Source organism: Schistocerca serialis, chromosome 2 (assembly GCF_023864345.2).
Source record: "Schistocerca serialis cubense isolate TAMUIC-IGC-003099 chromosome 2, iqSchSeri2.2, whole genome shotgun sequence".
NCBI lineage: Eukaryota > Metazoa > Arthropoda > Insecta > Orthoptera > Acrididae > Schistocerca > Schistocerca serialis.
In genome coordinates this window covers 868,467,104-868,484,224 of record NC_064639.1, presented here as the reverse complement: position 1 = coordinate 868,484,224, position 17,121 = coordinate 868,467,104, and the positions used below count along the sequence as shown (strand labels likewise).

At 38.0% G+C, this 17,121-nt stretch overlaps 1 protein-coding gene across 1 annotated transcript in view; it reads left to right on the top strand.

The window, feature by feature from the left end:
- Window positions 1–1,773: 1,773 nt before the first annotated feature.
- LOC126458186 (recQ-mediated genome instability protein 1-like) overlaps window positions 1,774–17,121 on the top strand; it is a 113,670-nt gene continuing 98,322 nt past the window's right edge. The window contains exons 1-2 of the mRNA XM_050095062.1: window positions 1,774–1,988; window positions 15,205–15,342. Coding sequence (XP_049951019.1) covers window positions 1,872–1,988; window positions 15,205–15,342 — 255 coding nt within the window. The 5' untranslated portion in view covers window positions 1,774–1,871. The remainder of the gene's footprint in view (window positions 1,989–15,204; window positions 15,343–17,121) is intronic.

Below are 17,121 nucleotides of genomic sequence, written 5' to 3'. Positions count from 1 at the left end.
TTGGCGCGGTGGACGGAGCTGACGAATGACTGTTCCTCTGACCATGTACCGCGTGTTCATTGTGTGTTGCAGGCTTTATGATTGATGCAGTGTGCTGTAAGAAGCAGAATGGTCTGGTATTCATGTCAGGAAAGAGCCGAGATGGTTTTTTTGTATAGCCAAGAAGATTGAAAGAGTAGAGAGGCAGCACATCTACACCAAAAACAAGTGCCCTCTCAGACACCAATAACATCACACAATATTTCAAGCCCCTTTTGGGCATTTGTGTGATCGTGGGTCCTTTTAGACAGAAGGACGTGCATGGAGGCGGTGCACTGTGCATACACCAGATTTGGAAGACCAGGTTCTGCAGGATGCTGAGGCGAAACCTAGTACCAACTCCCGGCAAGTGGCCTATCAACATGCTATAAGCCATACGATTATGTGTATCCTGCATGACACTGCATCCCATGGAGACTACTTGAACATCTGTTGTGACGTGGACGTGATACAGGTCTGTACTGTGTTACAGGATGATTTGTTGTCGTTGCACGCACACTGTCGGTTTCTGGACACATGTTCATAGGACATTTTTCCTCCATTTCCAGTTTGTCGGTTTTATTCATGCTAACCCTGTATATAGAATGCAATACCTACATGACATAACTACCAAATAACCCACTACACCTATATTTTAAGCAAAAACCACACAGACGTGATGATAGATGGTAAAAAGCGATAATACTGTTTCCAACACAGAAGAAACAAAGTCCACAATTATTGCTGAACCTGAGTCATAAACGGCATGCATGCTCAACAATTCCGCTTTTGAAGTAAATGTAATTACATCTTACAAAAGGATTCATGTGTTAGAAAATAGACTGAAATGTAAGAATGGGTAAATGATTAGATAAAAAATTTTTGTCAGTGGAAGTACGTATGATAACAATAACAGACAACAAAAGAAATATATGCTTCTCATGCATGAGATGTTGTTATATTCTCTTGCTTTTAGCAGAATAAGCTTCAAATACAGACTTATTCGGAAGTATTTCTTCATGAATGAGTTGTAGCTTATGTCACTGAAGCATTATAGTCTGTTTTATATGTATTTTACGATAATTCATGACTCTTGGGAACTTACTAACGCATGGAACGCAAAAACATAACAACTATTTCGTTAATTAAGTAGAAAATAATTAAAAACAAACATGATGCTTACTACGAATGTGACAATCTGCGTTCTCAACGCTTCGAGCACTCTTAGTGTCGCTCCAGCTGACAAACGGTAACACATTTCTTACCAGAGAGTGTTGTGATTTTATTTATTGCACTGTGCGCCTGGTATTTCATAACCACACGTTCCCGCTTCAGTTTTGTTAGATGATATTGTTAAGCATTTAGGATTTCATAGTAAACTTAGAGCCAAAAGCACTCATGTCACAAGTTTCCTGGATAGTAGCAAATACCGAAATGAAAATAAATTGTCCAGCCGCTGCCATCAAACGGTATTAAATGTAAAGTTTGCTGGTACATGACGACATTTGTAGTTAACTCTGCGGTTGCGAGGCTACGCACCAGTGTCGGATGATGACTGGGTAAAGTTCTTGAGGTCATAAGTAATTCTTGGTTGCATACTGTGTGAACGGTAGCTCACGGTACAACTACATTGTGCCATAGCTGTGATATCACTTTAGTTGCATGTGTGAACCCGGCTTATGAAAGCTCGTCCCATAGAAATTCCTTCTACATCATCCTGTTTCGCCTGGTTAATGTCTCTGACTTGGCGGTAAACAGAATCAGTCAGCAGATTGTATTGTTGTTGAAATAAGTCACTACTTGTTTTGTATACATAGCAACACTTGTAAAATAGTGCCAGTGTTTTCACTTCGATGGATAATGAACTCGAAAAGATTCGTTCGTACTTGTCAGCGAGGCATTTTCATGCTTCAAGAGAATGGATAGAAGGATGCGTTAGCTACTTCAGAGAGCAGCATGAAGGAGAAAGGGTAAATAATAATACCGAATTACAATAGACACAAATTTTGTACTGTTGGAACTGAGACTGTATTAGTGAGGCGGTAAAAATCTAAATTTTGTAATAAAATTAGGCTTGAAACCCGGTTTTCTATTAGGAGGTCATGTAACCGCATGTTGTTTTGCAAATATCACTTAACAGCGCCATATGCTAATTGTAGATTTGTGTTGGCTCTTAAACGCTTCCGTAAGAATCCTATTACTAACCTTCGCTTAGTTGTATATCTCGTTTCTTAGGATTTCAACTCTACATGTGTAAGATAACGAATCATTGTTATTGAAAGCCGTTATATTTAGTGACTTATTTGTCAGTTTTCAATATGGCACGGGCGAAAACATCACGCTTCGCTACCGGTCTGTTTGTTCCCACAACCAGATTATCTGCTTTCACATCTGTTGGCTTCGCCAACCCAAAACCGTGCTACATATCAGCCTACTGCCACAACTATGAATCGGGTGGGGGGGGGGGGGGGTTGTGGTGGTGACGTCCAGTACGACATTGTGATCCAACCAAATTAAAATTTCTTAGAGGGAAGTGATGTTTATATGCGAGACTGAAAGAAATTTGTGAAGTTTTGACTGGATTTGATTTTAATGATCACAGAAATTCTGTTGTGTGTTGTTACAATTTCACTTTAATAAACTCACAATAGGAGGGTAAAATCTAAAGGTATTTAAGAAAACTGTTAACTTCGTAATTTACATCTCATAACAGCAACACCAGTAGAATAAACTAATCATCTATAAATTTATTTTACATTAGAAAATATTTAATTTTGTTTTAGATGGGCTTTCATAAATTCTTCTAATGTATAGAAGACATTCTTCTGCAGTAACATTTTCACATTTGCTCTGAATCTTTCTCTGTTTGACTTTAAGCTTTCAGGAAGTTTGTTGTATAGAACAACTCCTGTGCCTCACACTGCTGTGTCCTTCACACAGCTGTTGAGCAATTACTGATACACAATTGGAATAATGTGTCTGATAGTGGATGTCTTTATTTTCTGAAAAATATGCAGATACACTTGAGTAAAACACAGTGAATAGAAATACTAGGCACATGCAGGATATTGAGCTCCAGAAATAGATGTTTTAGTGGTGGTAAAGAGAGGCGCCTGCCTCATTATCTTAATTATTCTCTTCTGCATACATTCTGTGTCAGAGTTGAATGCAATATGGAGTATTGTCTTAATTATTCTCTCCTGCACACATTCTGTGTCAGAGTTGAATGCAATATGGAGTATTGAGTGTACATGTGCAAAGTATACAGTTTTAGTGTTTCAGTAACACAGAATATTACTCTGGATTACTGCATAGTCTGTTTTCAGTTTTTATATTTTTATTTGTTTTTTGTGTTTGACCCACTGCAGTGTGTCATCTGTCCACACTCCGAGGAATGTAGTGGTCACCTCTTGGCTGAGATCTGACATCATCTATCCTTGGTGAAACTATATGCAATAGTCCTGAAATATATTCAACATTGGTTTAATGCTAATGAGTTAACACTTAATCTAAGTAAAACAAATTTTATGTATATACAGTATGGCAAAGCAACTCAAGATATGGACCTCCAGTTAAAACTAATGGATAAGAAGATAGAGAGTGTACAATCCACAAAGTTTTTGGGCATGCACATTGATCAAAACTTAAGCTGGAAAGACCATCTCAAGTACTTATCCCACAGGCTCAATTCGCCATGTTTTGCATTGGGGATATTATCTAGAGTATGCAGCACAGACTGTACTAGACTAGTGTATTATATGAAAAATCTACGTACAAATGAGGACTGCCATAATTATAATACTAGAACGTGTAAGAATTTGTATGTAGAAAGGGTAAGGACAACACAAACCCAAAAGCATGTAAGTTATTTTGGAATAAAACTCTACAATGCTCTGCCAGTGTACAAGAAGGCAATAATAGGTGAAGTAAAATTTAAGACTCAGCTTAAAAATTACCTTTTTAAAAAATGCTTTGAAAGTGATATTCCATTATTATGTCTGTAGTACTTGTACTAGTATGATAACTTTGTTGTGACAATTCCTACATCATGTAAATGATATACAGGAAGATAATAGAATGAAATGAAATGAAATGTACACACAGTTTTGTCCTTACAACAGTAGTAATTTTGTTTGTGTTTAAGTTATTTATCAGCTTGGTTACAGTGGATCAAATAGGCCTAAGTATATTGGTGTCATCAGCATACATTACTGGCAGATCTTTTTGAATACTTTGTGTTGGCTCACTGGTAGAAATAATAAACAGAAATGGATCAAATGTGAAGCAGTAAGGAATGCCTTGTCCTTCAACTTGCTCCCTTGACTGTATGCATGCATCAGTTATTGAGGTGATTACAACTTTTTGTACTCTGAGAGATTTGAGCTAATCCAGTTATTGCATTTTCCCCTAACTCCATATTGTAACATTTACCCATAAATGGACAAATTCTTGATGACAAGTGAGATCAAGGAATACTTCTGTTGTATGCTTTCTGTCATTGAGCCCCTATGAACTTAATTTAGAAACGACTATAGGACCCCATTTATTGGCCTCCCATTTCAAAAGCCAAGCTGATCATGGCTTCTTAACAATACTCCTTTCATCTTCTCTTCTAAAGAAAGGAACCACTTCTGGTGTCTGAAAGATTTTAGGCAACTGGCCCAGCAGCAAGGCTTGGTTTATCATATCTGACAAGGGAGGAGACACATTATGGCAGATTGGATTCAGAAGATAATCAGATATGCCTTCAAAACCATGTGAGAGTGAGTTTGGTTTCGGTTTTATAATACTGCAGATTTCACCCAGTGTGAATTGATCAAGAAACAGTGTTTTGGTAGGGTCACTGGAGCATCAGTTTGAGAAGAAAGTTTGTTGTCAATGTTTGTGAAGTAGTTATTGAATAATTAATGTATTTCTTTAAGGTCAGACATGACACTTCCCTCATTCTTCATGTGTTATTGAGTGACTCTGGTTTTTCATCCCAACTTTATTATCACTGATAACTTTCCACATGGCTTTAGATTTCTTCCTGGAGTTCGCAATTAACTGCTCGTTGTAAAGTTTCTTGGCTTTGCTAATAACAATGTAGCTGTAGAACCTGATTGGAAATGCACTGTTGAGTACCCATCAATTCATTTTTATCACATTTTTATGTGCAGTAGTAGTTGTAGAATATTTAAACTGTGCATTTGTCACAGTCAGTGCTCTTGTGGGGAGCAACACAATGCATCATTATTATTAGTATGTGAGCTATAAAAAAGCTAAGAGTGTGACTGTTTGAAGAATGCCAGGGTAGTTAACTTCACAAGCTTCTGAGTGGTAATTGGTAATAAATGAGACATTGTTTTAAAATATAGTTTCCAGAATATACCATACTGTGGGTGAAAAATCACTATGGGATTGATATTTTGAACTCAGCTGACAATAAACTGATTATTTCTACATATTCGATACTTTGTTATAAAAAATGAAGCTAGGCATGATTTCTCTACAACATAAGTAAATCAACGGTATACCCACCTGCTGTATCTGTTTTAGAAGATTGTACCATTCTGGAATGGAGACTGGCCCTGTTTTTCACACACAAATTATAGGCTATTTTAACATGCTTTAGGGACCATTTCTGAGCAAATAGTGGGAGTATGTAGCAGATCTGAGGCAAAATAGGCTTTGGGTTTGTTAAGTATGCTATTAACAAACTAATTACTAAAATAAGCGAATGCCTCGATAACAAGCTGTGCATATCCAATATCTTTTGTCCCCTCACTGAAACATTTTATACGGTAGACATAAGCTATAGCTTCACAAAATGGCTGCTTATGATTTTCATGGAAAATCTTTAAGATGGTTCTTATCCTCTTTCGAAAATAGACAACAGAGAGCGAGCCTGTCCTAGTTGGGAGGAAATACAAGTAGGCATAGCAAGTTGCCAATCTGTGCACCACTTTGAATTATAATCAAGATCAGACTAAATATTTGTGCAGTTTCTTTCAGACTGTACTTGATTGTAAATAACTGCATCATCTTTGTAAGGTCTTGAGGTTACTAATAATATTGTCGTCAAGATCATTAATGTACCGAGTGCTGCAGTGTGGGCTGTATACATCACAGGATGGTGAAACATCATAGGTATGTTCAGTAATTGGTGCTCTCATGGAGTATGCTTAAAAAATAGTAGTTCCGCTTTCTGCCACCATGATGCTGTAAGCGGTCGGAATGTGGTGCAGGTGCAGGGAAAGGAGAGGAACAATTAAACGCATGATAATGGTGGCTCTGGCACATTTATGAAGGTAAGGTCACAAGATAATGCATGTGTTCAATATGGTCGCCCAACTCAGCAACATGCTGCATCCATAACATGACATAGTCGACAGTTGCGCATAGCGTATCTGTTGTAATCAGAGAGATATGTCATCTTATGCTATCCTTCAGTTCAGGAATAGTCCAGTTACATCCCTGATAGACAAGATCTTTCAGATCTTCCCACAACCAGAAGTCCCCTGGATCCAGAAGGCCACTCATCTGGAAATTGCCTAGAGATGATGCAGTCATTACCAAAGGTTTCTTGACCCAAATCTTTTACCTGGCAAGCGACGTGTCACCCCATCTTGCATGAAAGTAGTGGTGTGGGCACAGTTGTGTTCTTCCAAGGCTAGAATCACATGCTGCACAAGAGGGCCCTTGTAATGTGCTGATGATGTCACTGCTAACCTAAGAGGCCCACGAGCTGTCATCTACTCGAAAGAAAGTAGACTGAGAGTGAAGAAGCTTGTGAAAGTACACCACACTGTCCCATAAGCTGAGTGCAGTGGATATTCCTGCACAAAATGTGGTGCAGTAGAACTCCATATGCAACAGTTCTATGCATTGGTGGCACTGTACAGAGTAACATTTGCCTCGCCCATCCAAAAAATATTCCTTGACCACATGTCATCTGTTTCTACGGATGCTAATAAACGAAGGGCAGAGTCATGGCATTGTAGGTGATCTTGGAGCTTCATTTGCTGCACTCAGCTTGAAGGGACACCAGTCTAAAAAATTTCTTTATCATATTCTGTAGCTCATTTATTTACATGGGGTCTCTTCGACAATATTTCCACAAGGCAACACTGCTATTGCTGTCTTTCTAATAACACAACTTTACCAGCAGTGCACAATCTTTCTTCTCAATAACTATTGCCTCTTGTATGGAAAATGTCAACCTTCTTAACTCTTTACACCAGCAGTCACTTCACAAAAGAAATCAACATGCTTCACCAAGCCAGAAGCAGCATACTGATGTCAGAACAGGAAACATTTCACATTGTGACTGCTGACAGCATTGTACGAGGGTTGCCCAGAAAGTAATGCACCACAATTTTTTCCTCATCTGAAAACAATGCTACAAATGTGAAACATTACATATATGTTATTTGAACTGTCCTGAGTGTGTCCACCAAGTTTCCGTCACTTTCGACAAATAGCGTGGTTCCAGGACAGTTTCAAAATGGCGTCTGTGGGTGATGTTTATTACAAGCAATGTGCCATCATTTAATTTCTCATTGCAGAGAAAGAAACTGTGGGGAATATTGACAAACGCTTGTGCAAAGTCTATGGAGCATCTGCTGTCAACAGATGTACAGTTAGTTGCTGGGCATGGAGGCTGAGGGCATCAGAAGGCAGTTTGGCGGAGCTCCACGATTTGCAGCAGTCGGGGAGATCGTCCATGGCTGTCCCACCTGGCAGCCCTGACCTAACCCCCTTGGATTTCCACTTGTTTGGGCCATTAAAGGATGCTATTCGTGGAAGACATTTTGAGGACAATGAGGAGGTGATTCACACAGTGAATCTCTGGCTCCCCCACCAGGACAAGGATTAGTACCGACAGGGGATACACACCCTTGTTTCGCGCTGGGGGAAAGCTATAGAACGGGATGGAGATTACGTAGAAAAATAGGGTGTGTAGTTAAAACACCATTCTTTTGTTTGTGTAATTCTGATTATGTTCAGTAAAGAATTGTGTAAGAACAAAAAATGTGGTGCATTACTTTTTGGGCAACCCTCATATTTTCACCTGCTGCAGAAAGTGTAACTATTATTTTTTTCAGAATACTCTCTGAGCGAACCACATCATGCGCATACCTATGATGTTTGAGCCCCCTGCACTGTATATGGCCTGTACTGCAGCACTCTCAACACTGTCAGTTCAGTTATAACCACCCAGTACTGTGTGAACAACATGGGACCCAACATACTTCCCTGTTGTACACCCAAAGTTTTGTCTACACCTGTCACTAAGTCTCCATCCAAGATAACTTGCCGTGTCCTCCCTACCAAAAACTCCTCAGTCCAGTCACAAATATCGCTCAGTACCCCATATGATCATACTTTTGATAATGAGCGCAGGCTTGGTACTGAGACAAATACTGCATTTACCTGACTGCCTCGATCCATGGCTTTCAGTATGTCATGTGAAAAAAGTGTAAGTTCGTTTCACATGATTGATGTTTGGCTTGGAGGGGGTCATTCTGTTCCAGATACCACATTATGTTTGAGCTCAGATTGTGTATGACATGTCATGCGAGAATAAAGATTCTGTTGTGTTCTGTTACAATGTTAGGGAGGCTCTATGCATCAGACACCACCTGTTGAATTGGGAGAGTTAAGTTGGCGATCTCTGTCTGGAATGAAGCTCTTAAAGGGTCAAAAATTTTCAGCCCGAGAAACTCAGTACTATTCACCAAGAAATTTAATTTGTAAGACACTTAAAACAACTGTTTAGCTGCATACTTTTTCCAGTCAATAGTTTCTTGGTTTTCACCAAATAAATATGTGAGTAATTAATATTCTTGGTTTTCACAAAAGAAATATGTGAGTAATGAATATTTTGAACCAGATCAAGGTTTGCCTATTTTAATCTGTCTTACATGTTATCCCAATATAATCACTGCTAATACAGAATTCTTTTAACAGGTGATGAAACAGTTTTCTAATAAAAGCACAGCTGTATTATCTTTCAGTCTGTTTTATGGCATATGAGGTGTGACAATAAAGTAATGAGACTGATGTGAAAAAAAAAATTGCTTACAGTTCTAGTCAAGTTTAGTGTTGTCTCCTTCAAAGTAGTTCCCTTCTGACTGCACACACTTTTTCCAACGCTTCTGCCATTGATAGTAACATTTCTGGAACTCATCTTCTGTAATATCCTCCAAGACCCTCGTCACAGCTTTTTGGACATCTTGTGTTGTTTGAAAATGGTGTCCCTTGACCACAGTTTTGACTCTTGGTAATAGAAAAATGTTGCATGGAGCGATATCTGGTGAATAAGGTGGCTGTGGTAGTGCTGAAATTTGTTTTGAGGGTAAAAATAGCTGTACTGACAGAGCAGTATTATAGGATGGCGCATTATCGTGATGCAGAATCCAATTATCACCAATGTTGGCATGGACACAAAGAACTCTTTTACGTTTTCTTTCTGAAATTTCTTTGTAGTAATATTGGTTAACTGTTCTTCCAGGAGGCACCCACTCTTTATGATCAATTCCCTTGTAATCAAAGAAGCACACAAGCATGCATTTCACTTTTGACTTTGTCATGTGAGCTTTTTTTGGTCTGGGTGATCCCTTCGAGCACCACTGCGAACTTTGGCGTTTTGTCTCTGGATCGTGCTGAAAAAACCAACTTTCATCTCTAGTGATAACATGACTCAACAATTCTGGATTGATTTCCATTTGCTCTAACAGATCGGCTGCCACATTTTTCAGTGTTTCTCACTGTTGTGCTATGAGATTTTGGGGACAATCTTTCTCATACCAAGATCTTCAGTTATTGTTAGACAAACCGTTTCTTGGTTGATATTCAATTCTTCTGCAATCATTTTCATGGATAATCTTTGATCAGATCGTACGAGTTCACACATCCTGGCCAAGTTGACATCTGTCTGTGAGGTTGCGCAGTATTATGCAGTTCCATTTCCGTGACGAGAGGTACAAACATGTGTTAACTTATTACAGCACAACCCACGACTGAGCAGTTGCATCGGTGTGCAACTTGGACTAGAAGCAGCTTATAGACCAAGGTCAAAGATATTGTGCCTATGCTAGCCTGCAGGATTGCCACATCTTGCAAAGAAAATCAGTCTCATTACTTCATTGTCGCATCTCGTATACTGTACTCAGATAAATAAAATAATTATTGTTCCCTCAAGATATCTGTAAAGGTGCCGGATACGTATACCAACAAAAGGGGAGAGTGCGGTACTAGCTGATACCTTTGCCTTTTGAGGGTTTTTAAGACGTTACATAGTTTATGTTTTATGCTTTGTGGCCATCTAATTGATAATACAGGGTTTACATAAAGTCTGGGAACACTTTCAGTTATTTATTGCACAAGAACCAAACATCGTACAGATATCATATACATGTCATTTTGAAGAGAAACCCTGAATTACGCCCCCCCCCCCCCCCCCTTTCATGTATACCACCACAGCGTAGTTTGGTAATTTGCTGATAATTAGCACTAGTCGTGAACATGGCGAGTTCAGGTGTGGAGCGAGCTTCCTGTTTGTTGGAGTTCGACAAAAAGTATGCTACAGCTGTTCAACGGATGTTTAGAACCAAGTATGGTAAGAAGCCACCAACAAGGAAGGCCATTTACCACTGTCACAACAAATTCGTTATTACGGGTTGCTTGTACCCGGCAAAGAGAAGTGGATATCTCAGTGTGAGTGAAGTGAATGTGGAACATGTACGAGAGACATTCATGAGGAGTCCAAAGAAATCGGTGCACTGTGCATCCCATGATCTCGAAATGGCTACAGTGGCAGTGTGGAAAGTCCTGCGACAGAAGCTGTCTGTGAAACCATTCAAATTGGAGCTAGTGGAGAAGCTCAGTGATGACGACAAGCTGTTTCATGAAGTGGCCTCCCCGATCACCAGATCTCACTCCGTGTGACTTCTTTCTGTGGAACGCATTAAAGACCTGGTGTATGTACTGCCTGTACCACGTGATGTAGCGGAGTTCAGGGAGAGAATACAGGAAGCGAGTGCCACAGTTGACGATGCCATGCTGTGATGAGTGTGGCAAGAATTCAATTACCGTATTGACGCAATAAAAAAAAAATAATAAAAAAAACTTTCAGAGTTTCTCTTCAAAATGCAATATGTATGACATCTGTACAATGTTTAGTTCTTGTGCAATAAATAATTGAAAGTGTTCACGGACTTTATGTACACCCTGTATCCATATTGTAGCCCATTGATACCCGCACAGCTGGGATAACAACAAAGCAGGAAAACCTGTGGAGTATGTAACTTCATAAACACACTTAGAAGACTATAGCAGCAGCTGGTGCTTTTGAAGATATAAATATCAAGCACGTCTGATAGATACTTTAGACGTAAAGATTTTGACTGGTTACAGGCCTACTCAAAATAGGAACAATTTGACGCAGTACATTAGCCTGCAGATCTAATCTCGAACACTTCAGTAGCATGGTAAGTTTTAGCAGGAAGAAATAGCCGAAGCTGACAAATATGGTGAATAAGATGGATGGTGCAGCTGTGAGACTTGGTATTAAACAAAAGATTGATGATTCATTGCTCCTGCATATACCAAAATATTGTGCTGTGGTGGGAAAATATCAACATCAAACTAACAAATGTTTTAACCCTTTTTGATGGAAATTCTAATTTACTTTTCTACTTAGGGTTATAAATACATTTGGAATTACACTGCTACTATGGAAGTATTTGCAGCAGTCAGTCACTATTTATCCTATTAGATTTGTCATCTTTATCATTTTGTGGCATGTTACTCCCCTCTTTATAAGGTACAATTGGTGTTTTACTACATAAAACAAAAATAGAACTCCTCCTGCTTGCTCTCAATACTTTTGTCGTTCTTGTCTTTTATATCTCATTTCTTGTATGTATCAAAACTGAATTTGCATCTTCAGCAGAGGGGTATGAAAACACTTAAAACCAGTAAAGGATAATGAACAAAATTTAATAACCTAAATAGTGAATGGTTCATGCAAATATTTCTTCAGTAATATATGCCATGGTGTTCCTTTGCCCATTACAGAAAAAATTATGACAACACAGCTGAAGGAAAACACTATCAGCACATGTTGACCCTAGATTTTTGATAGTGCAGTTTCACACAACTCGAGACTCGTCACTAGTTACAATTTTGTATAAAAAGCTATTGTCATGACAAGGGCCCATTCAGTTGTCCATTTACTCTTGTTTACAAAGCAAGCATAACAAACTGGTTTGTTTAAATATCCATGCGTTTTTTTTAATTAGGAAGCTTACAGAAGGCAATCTTTTCTGTCATATTGTCATATACTAGTGATGTAATTATAAACAGTATCTTCTCTGCTCCAGGTATCTCTATTATGTAAATATTTATTAAAAATATAAAAAATTGCATTTTACAAGTTTTTATGAAATATTTACTCAAAAGCCCCCATCCAAAAACTTTTGAGAATTACATCAAATATTGTGTGGTTAATATGTTACTAGTCTGTGCAAACACAGTAGGCAGTGTTTTCTTGTGTAAAGTGTTAAAAAAAATTTTCAACAGTCTGCATATTTTGCATCACTGAATTTCTAGTGTAAAATATGCATGTTGGCAACACTGTTTCCGGTGCTCTTCTGTGTATAACAAATGAGTGAGAACTTGCACATAAACCATTCTGCTTTGAGTTTTGTGTTTGGTTTGAACTTTTTGTTGAATACAATGTCAGTGAGGAAATACAGTAATGAAAGAGTGAGATGTGTAGACCATGAAAAACGACACAAGAAGGTGGTGTTTAAGGAAAGTGGAAAACACTTCACAGTTGTTGGAAATCTGTCAGAGGTGTTGCAGAAATATCGTGGTCCTCAAGTAACGGCATTAGCATCACATCCATTGTGCAGGAATTGCTAGATTCACTACAAGAAGAAATTTAGTGACATCCTACCTCAACAATCACAATCACTCAAATGTGAAACTGAAGAAAATAGTGTAGATGTTCGTATTCCTGGGTGCGAAGTTGCTGATGCGTTGAATGCAGCTCCTGCTGTATCCCCTCTTAAATGTCCAGGAAAAGTAAGAAGCACAATGAGGAAACAGTATGTAAGATGAAAAGTGGAAGAATTTGAAACAAGTTTGTGAAGTGTATAATGTAGGTGCACTTGGTGCAGAACCTGCACACGAAATGTGATGTGTGGTTTCAAAATCTAAATACTGCTATCTCAGCAGGCACCTATACTGAGAAAGTACAGTTATTGACACTGTTACCAGGTAGCTGCTCTAAGCAGCAGACACAGAAATACATACTCACTTCCTCACATTATTTGATTTCAAAAGCTCATAAAATAAAGAATGAGGAAGATAGGGCACACCCAGATTCTTAATGTGGGCATCCAATGCAAAATGATACACTTACTGTTGCTCTGGAATATTACCTAATTGATTACAAAGATTGCATCAGGCAAATCCTAACCAGGCTGATGTTATCTCTGTTGGCAAAAATGATGAAAAAGTTAAAAAGGTAACAAGATATATGACATGGTCAATAAGAGAAGCATATCTCCTAATGAAATAGGAGAGCCTGAATTTATAATTTTTGATCTTGAGAGTAGTACCAAAAAAATTTGTCACATTTTGCACAGACAAGTACTGCCCACTGTGATTGTACATTTCCTAAGTACAGTGATCAACTAATGTACCATGAAATTTTTAGAACATTTAGGATGGGGGTTTGGTGAAAATTATTTCTAAATAACCAAAAAAATTTCAGATTCTTTCATCTTTATATAAAAATATTTTCACAGTTTAAGAATTTCATGTGTTAATATCATGGCTAACAGCAGTCCTTACACTTTATCATTTCTCAAGACAGTTAACATTCTGTAACTATTCATAGTTTCAAAACATAATTTACAAATTCAAAAAAGTTACAAATTTTCCTAGTTTATTTTTAAAACATGAAAAAAAGGCTCAGAAGTTTGTGTGTGTATTAATCATGTCTCATGGTATTGGGAACAAAGTATTTATTGAAAATAAATTCATACCTCTTATCACTTTTGGTTTCTTTATTACAATTTTTCCATTCATTATGACATTTTCACTAATGCTCTCATTTAGAGAGGTCTGTAGCATTGTAGCAAATCATCGGAAAATCAAAATATTGTGGTTTTGGAGAGATATCATGTGGAACTTCAACATATATTTTTTTCAGCAAACTTTGGAATAGTGATGTGACACATTCGCTCTTGACCTGTATGATTTGAGATGAAACTACCCTGATGTGTAATTATTTGTTGTTACCAACATTTATCTTTTCATAAAGAATAGTGAATAGCATGACATCTAATGCTAGGACGTGAAAAAAACCTCTGTAGAGACTGCAACAAGTAAACATTAGTACAGAAAGGAGTCACATACGATACGTGCAATATAGCCTTGCACTTTGCAGGAACTACTGGGAGCAGAAGCATATGATTGCAACCTAGCTTACAGGTTGCTGTGTGAGATGTGAGTGGGAGGAGGGCAGGGGGACAGGCAGGGACAAACCCTGCCTACTATAATTGTTATATTGTTATGATGTGTTGTGTCCTAGCTGTGCTTGACAGAGGTCAGAAACAATTACCACAAGCCCAAAGTCATCAGTCATCTACAACATCATTTATAATGAGAATAATGCCTGGTTGTGCTGTGCATGGACACACATGTATTCAGCAGACTGATGGGCCATATTAAATTTCATGAAGGTTGTATAGTGGAGTCATATAACTTTTTTTTTGCACCTGCTTCTGCTCTATTGAAGAGTATCTTCATTAAAACTTTAAATTAAAATGAGAATTATTGCCATGATACAACACTCTTTCATAATGTTAGGTCATTGCATTAGATTGCACATAAATGAAATGTATGGCTTTGACTTCCTTCCACATCTCAAGGATTGCATTCTATTTGATCTGTGTAAATGAGTAATGGGAATAAAATGAAGTTGAAAATGCTTCAGTAACTTTTAAATTTTGATATGCATTTTGTTATTGGGATTCCTCTTAACATTTCACAAGTGGAAATGGCTTACAATTTTTAGTAAAAAAAAAAAAAGGAAAAAACTGGCATATGTTGCTTGTTTGTTAGTAGATAATTGTACTTGTGTTGTACTTACCTGGAATTTGTCCTTACTGCAGATTTTTGTTGCAGTACAATTACTCTGAAATGCAGGAGTTTGTGACACAGCAGTGGGAGTTGGCAGACCTGAGGGAAATAAGCCCAGGCTGTCTTCCCCCAAACCTGGCTCTGCAGAAGAAAACTGTGCTCACTGGCAAGTACAGTCTTCAGGTAATGACATACGTTGTTGCTGCTGCTTCTTTCACTGTTTAGACTGATTTTATGCACTTCTCCAGAACAGAGTATCGTGCACAAATCACTTCATCCCTGCACATTTCCTGAAACCTGCATCCATTTGAACATGCCTACAGTACCCCAGACTTAGTGCCTCTCTACAATTTCTACCTCCTTCACATTTCCCTCCATCACGGAACTGATGATTCCGGATGTGTCCTACTGTCTGATCCCCTTTTTTAGTCAAGTTGTGCCATAAATTTCTTTTCTCCGAATTTCCTTTCAGTACATCTTCATCAGTTATCCAACCTTCCCAGTGGATATTAAAAAGTGTTCTTCTGTAGCACCACTTTCCAAAAGCTCGTAATTGTCGTCTCTCTTGTTATCTGAGCTGTTCATCATAAACATTTTGTTTTTTTACAAAACTACACTCTGATCTATCCTCTAGTTAGACTTGTTTCTTGCCTGGACCCAAGAAATATTGTGTCAAAGAAAGAGTCCTGTGTCAGGAAAATTAAGATGATCTTAAGCAACTTGGTGGACAGCAACTATTTTTGTCCAGATGAATGTGATGGCTTGCTGTTGCAGTGTAGAAATGTTGTAGAATCTGATCCATACATCACTTTTCTCAGTTTTGATCCCATATCCCAGAATTCTGAACTGTATTTTTTTAAATATATGTTTAAGAAAAAATATGTGAAAACATGGGATGGTGGTCAGAGGTAGTGATCATGTGTGTGTGAGTTGTACTTGTGTGAATGTGTGTGGGTTTTCTATTTGAGAAGAAGGGCTTTAGGCCAAAAGCTTAAATGTGTAGCAGTCTTTTTGTAGTGCCTGTCTGCAACTCAGCATCTCCTTTATGTGATGAGTAGCAATCCACCCTTTTCATAATATCATAATGTCCCAGTGTCATATTCTTTTCCTGAAGTGCCGACATCAGTCCTAATGAATTCACAATTTGCGTCCACATAGCCAACAGAACAACCGAAAACAAATCTTTGTAATTAAAAAACAGCAATCCACATGTGTCTGATGCTCTTATGCTAACATGTTTTCCATTGTACCACCAACACAGTAAGTTTATTCCATTTATGCCAAAATTATTGTTCAGTACATCTGAAATCTCATTCAGAAGGAGGTGGCATCAGTGAAGTTTACAGTCTTATTCTTAAAATATTCAGTACATGTTTCACAATCCTTGGTATGTAAGATGGTGATTTATGATATACAAAGATTTTTATCCACAACTTCGCCCGTGTACACAAAAGTGACTGTATTTCACACATGTTTAATAACATTATTTACACACATTTCACCTTTATCTCTAGTGGATTTTGCCATGAAGTTTCCTTTTTGTGCAGCTCAATGTTCATGAGATTTTATCTTCTGAACTATGTGTTGTACAATTTTTCAGGTTTATTCAGCGACATATTGGATACTGTCTGTGAAATATATTAGCAACAGAGTTAGTCATAAAGGAGTAGTAAATTAAAAAGTCATTCCCGATGCGGCAATTGTCATGCCTGAACAGTGAAAATGTAGTAAGTAATAAACTTCTTTCCTTTCATCATTTTGTGGGTGGTGTCAGTGAGCAAAAGAATTTTTACAGGTTTGAAATTACTTGTAAAGTCTGTTGAAAGTGACTAATTGCTCTCAGTTTCATATACTGGATGAATAAAGTACTGGATATTTGCTCATCATGGGTTACACTTCTTTTTCATTCCCACCCCCACATCGATGATAAGCTGATGGTTTTCACCACCAGAGAATTTCTTT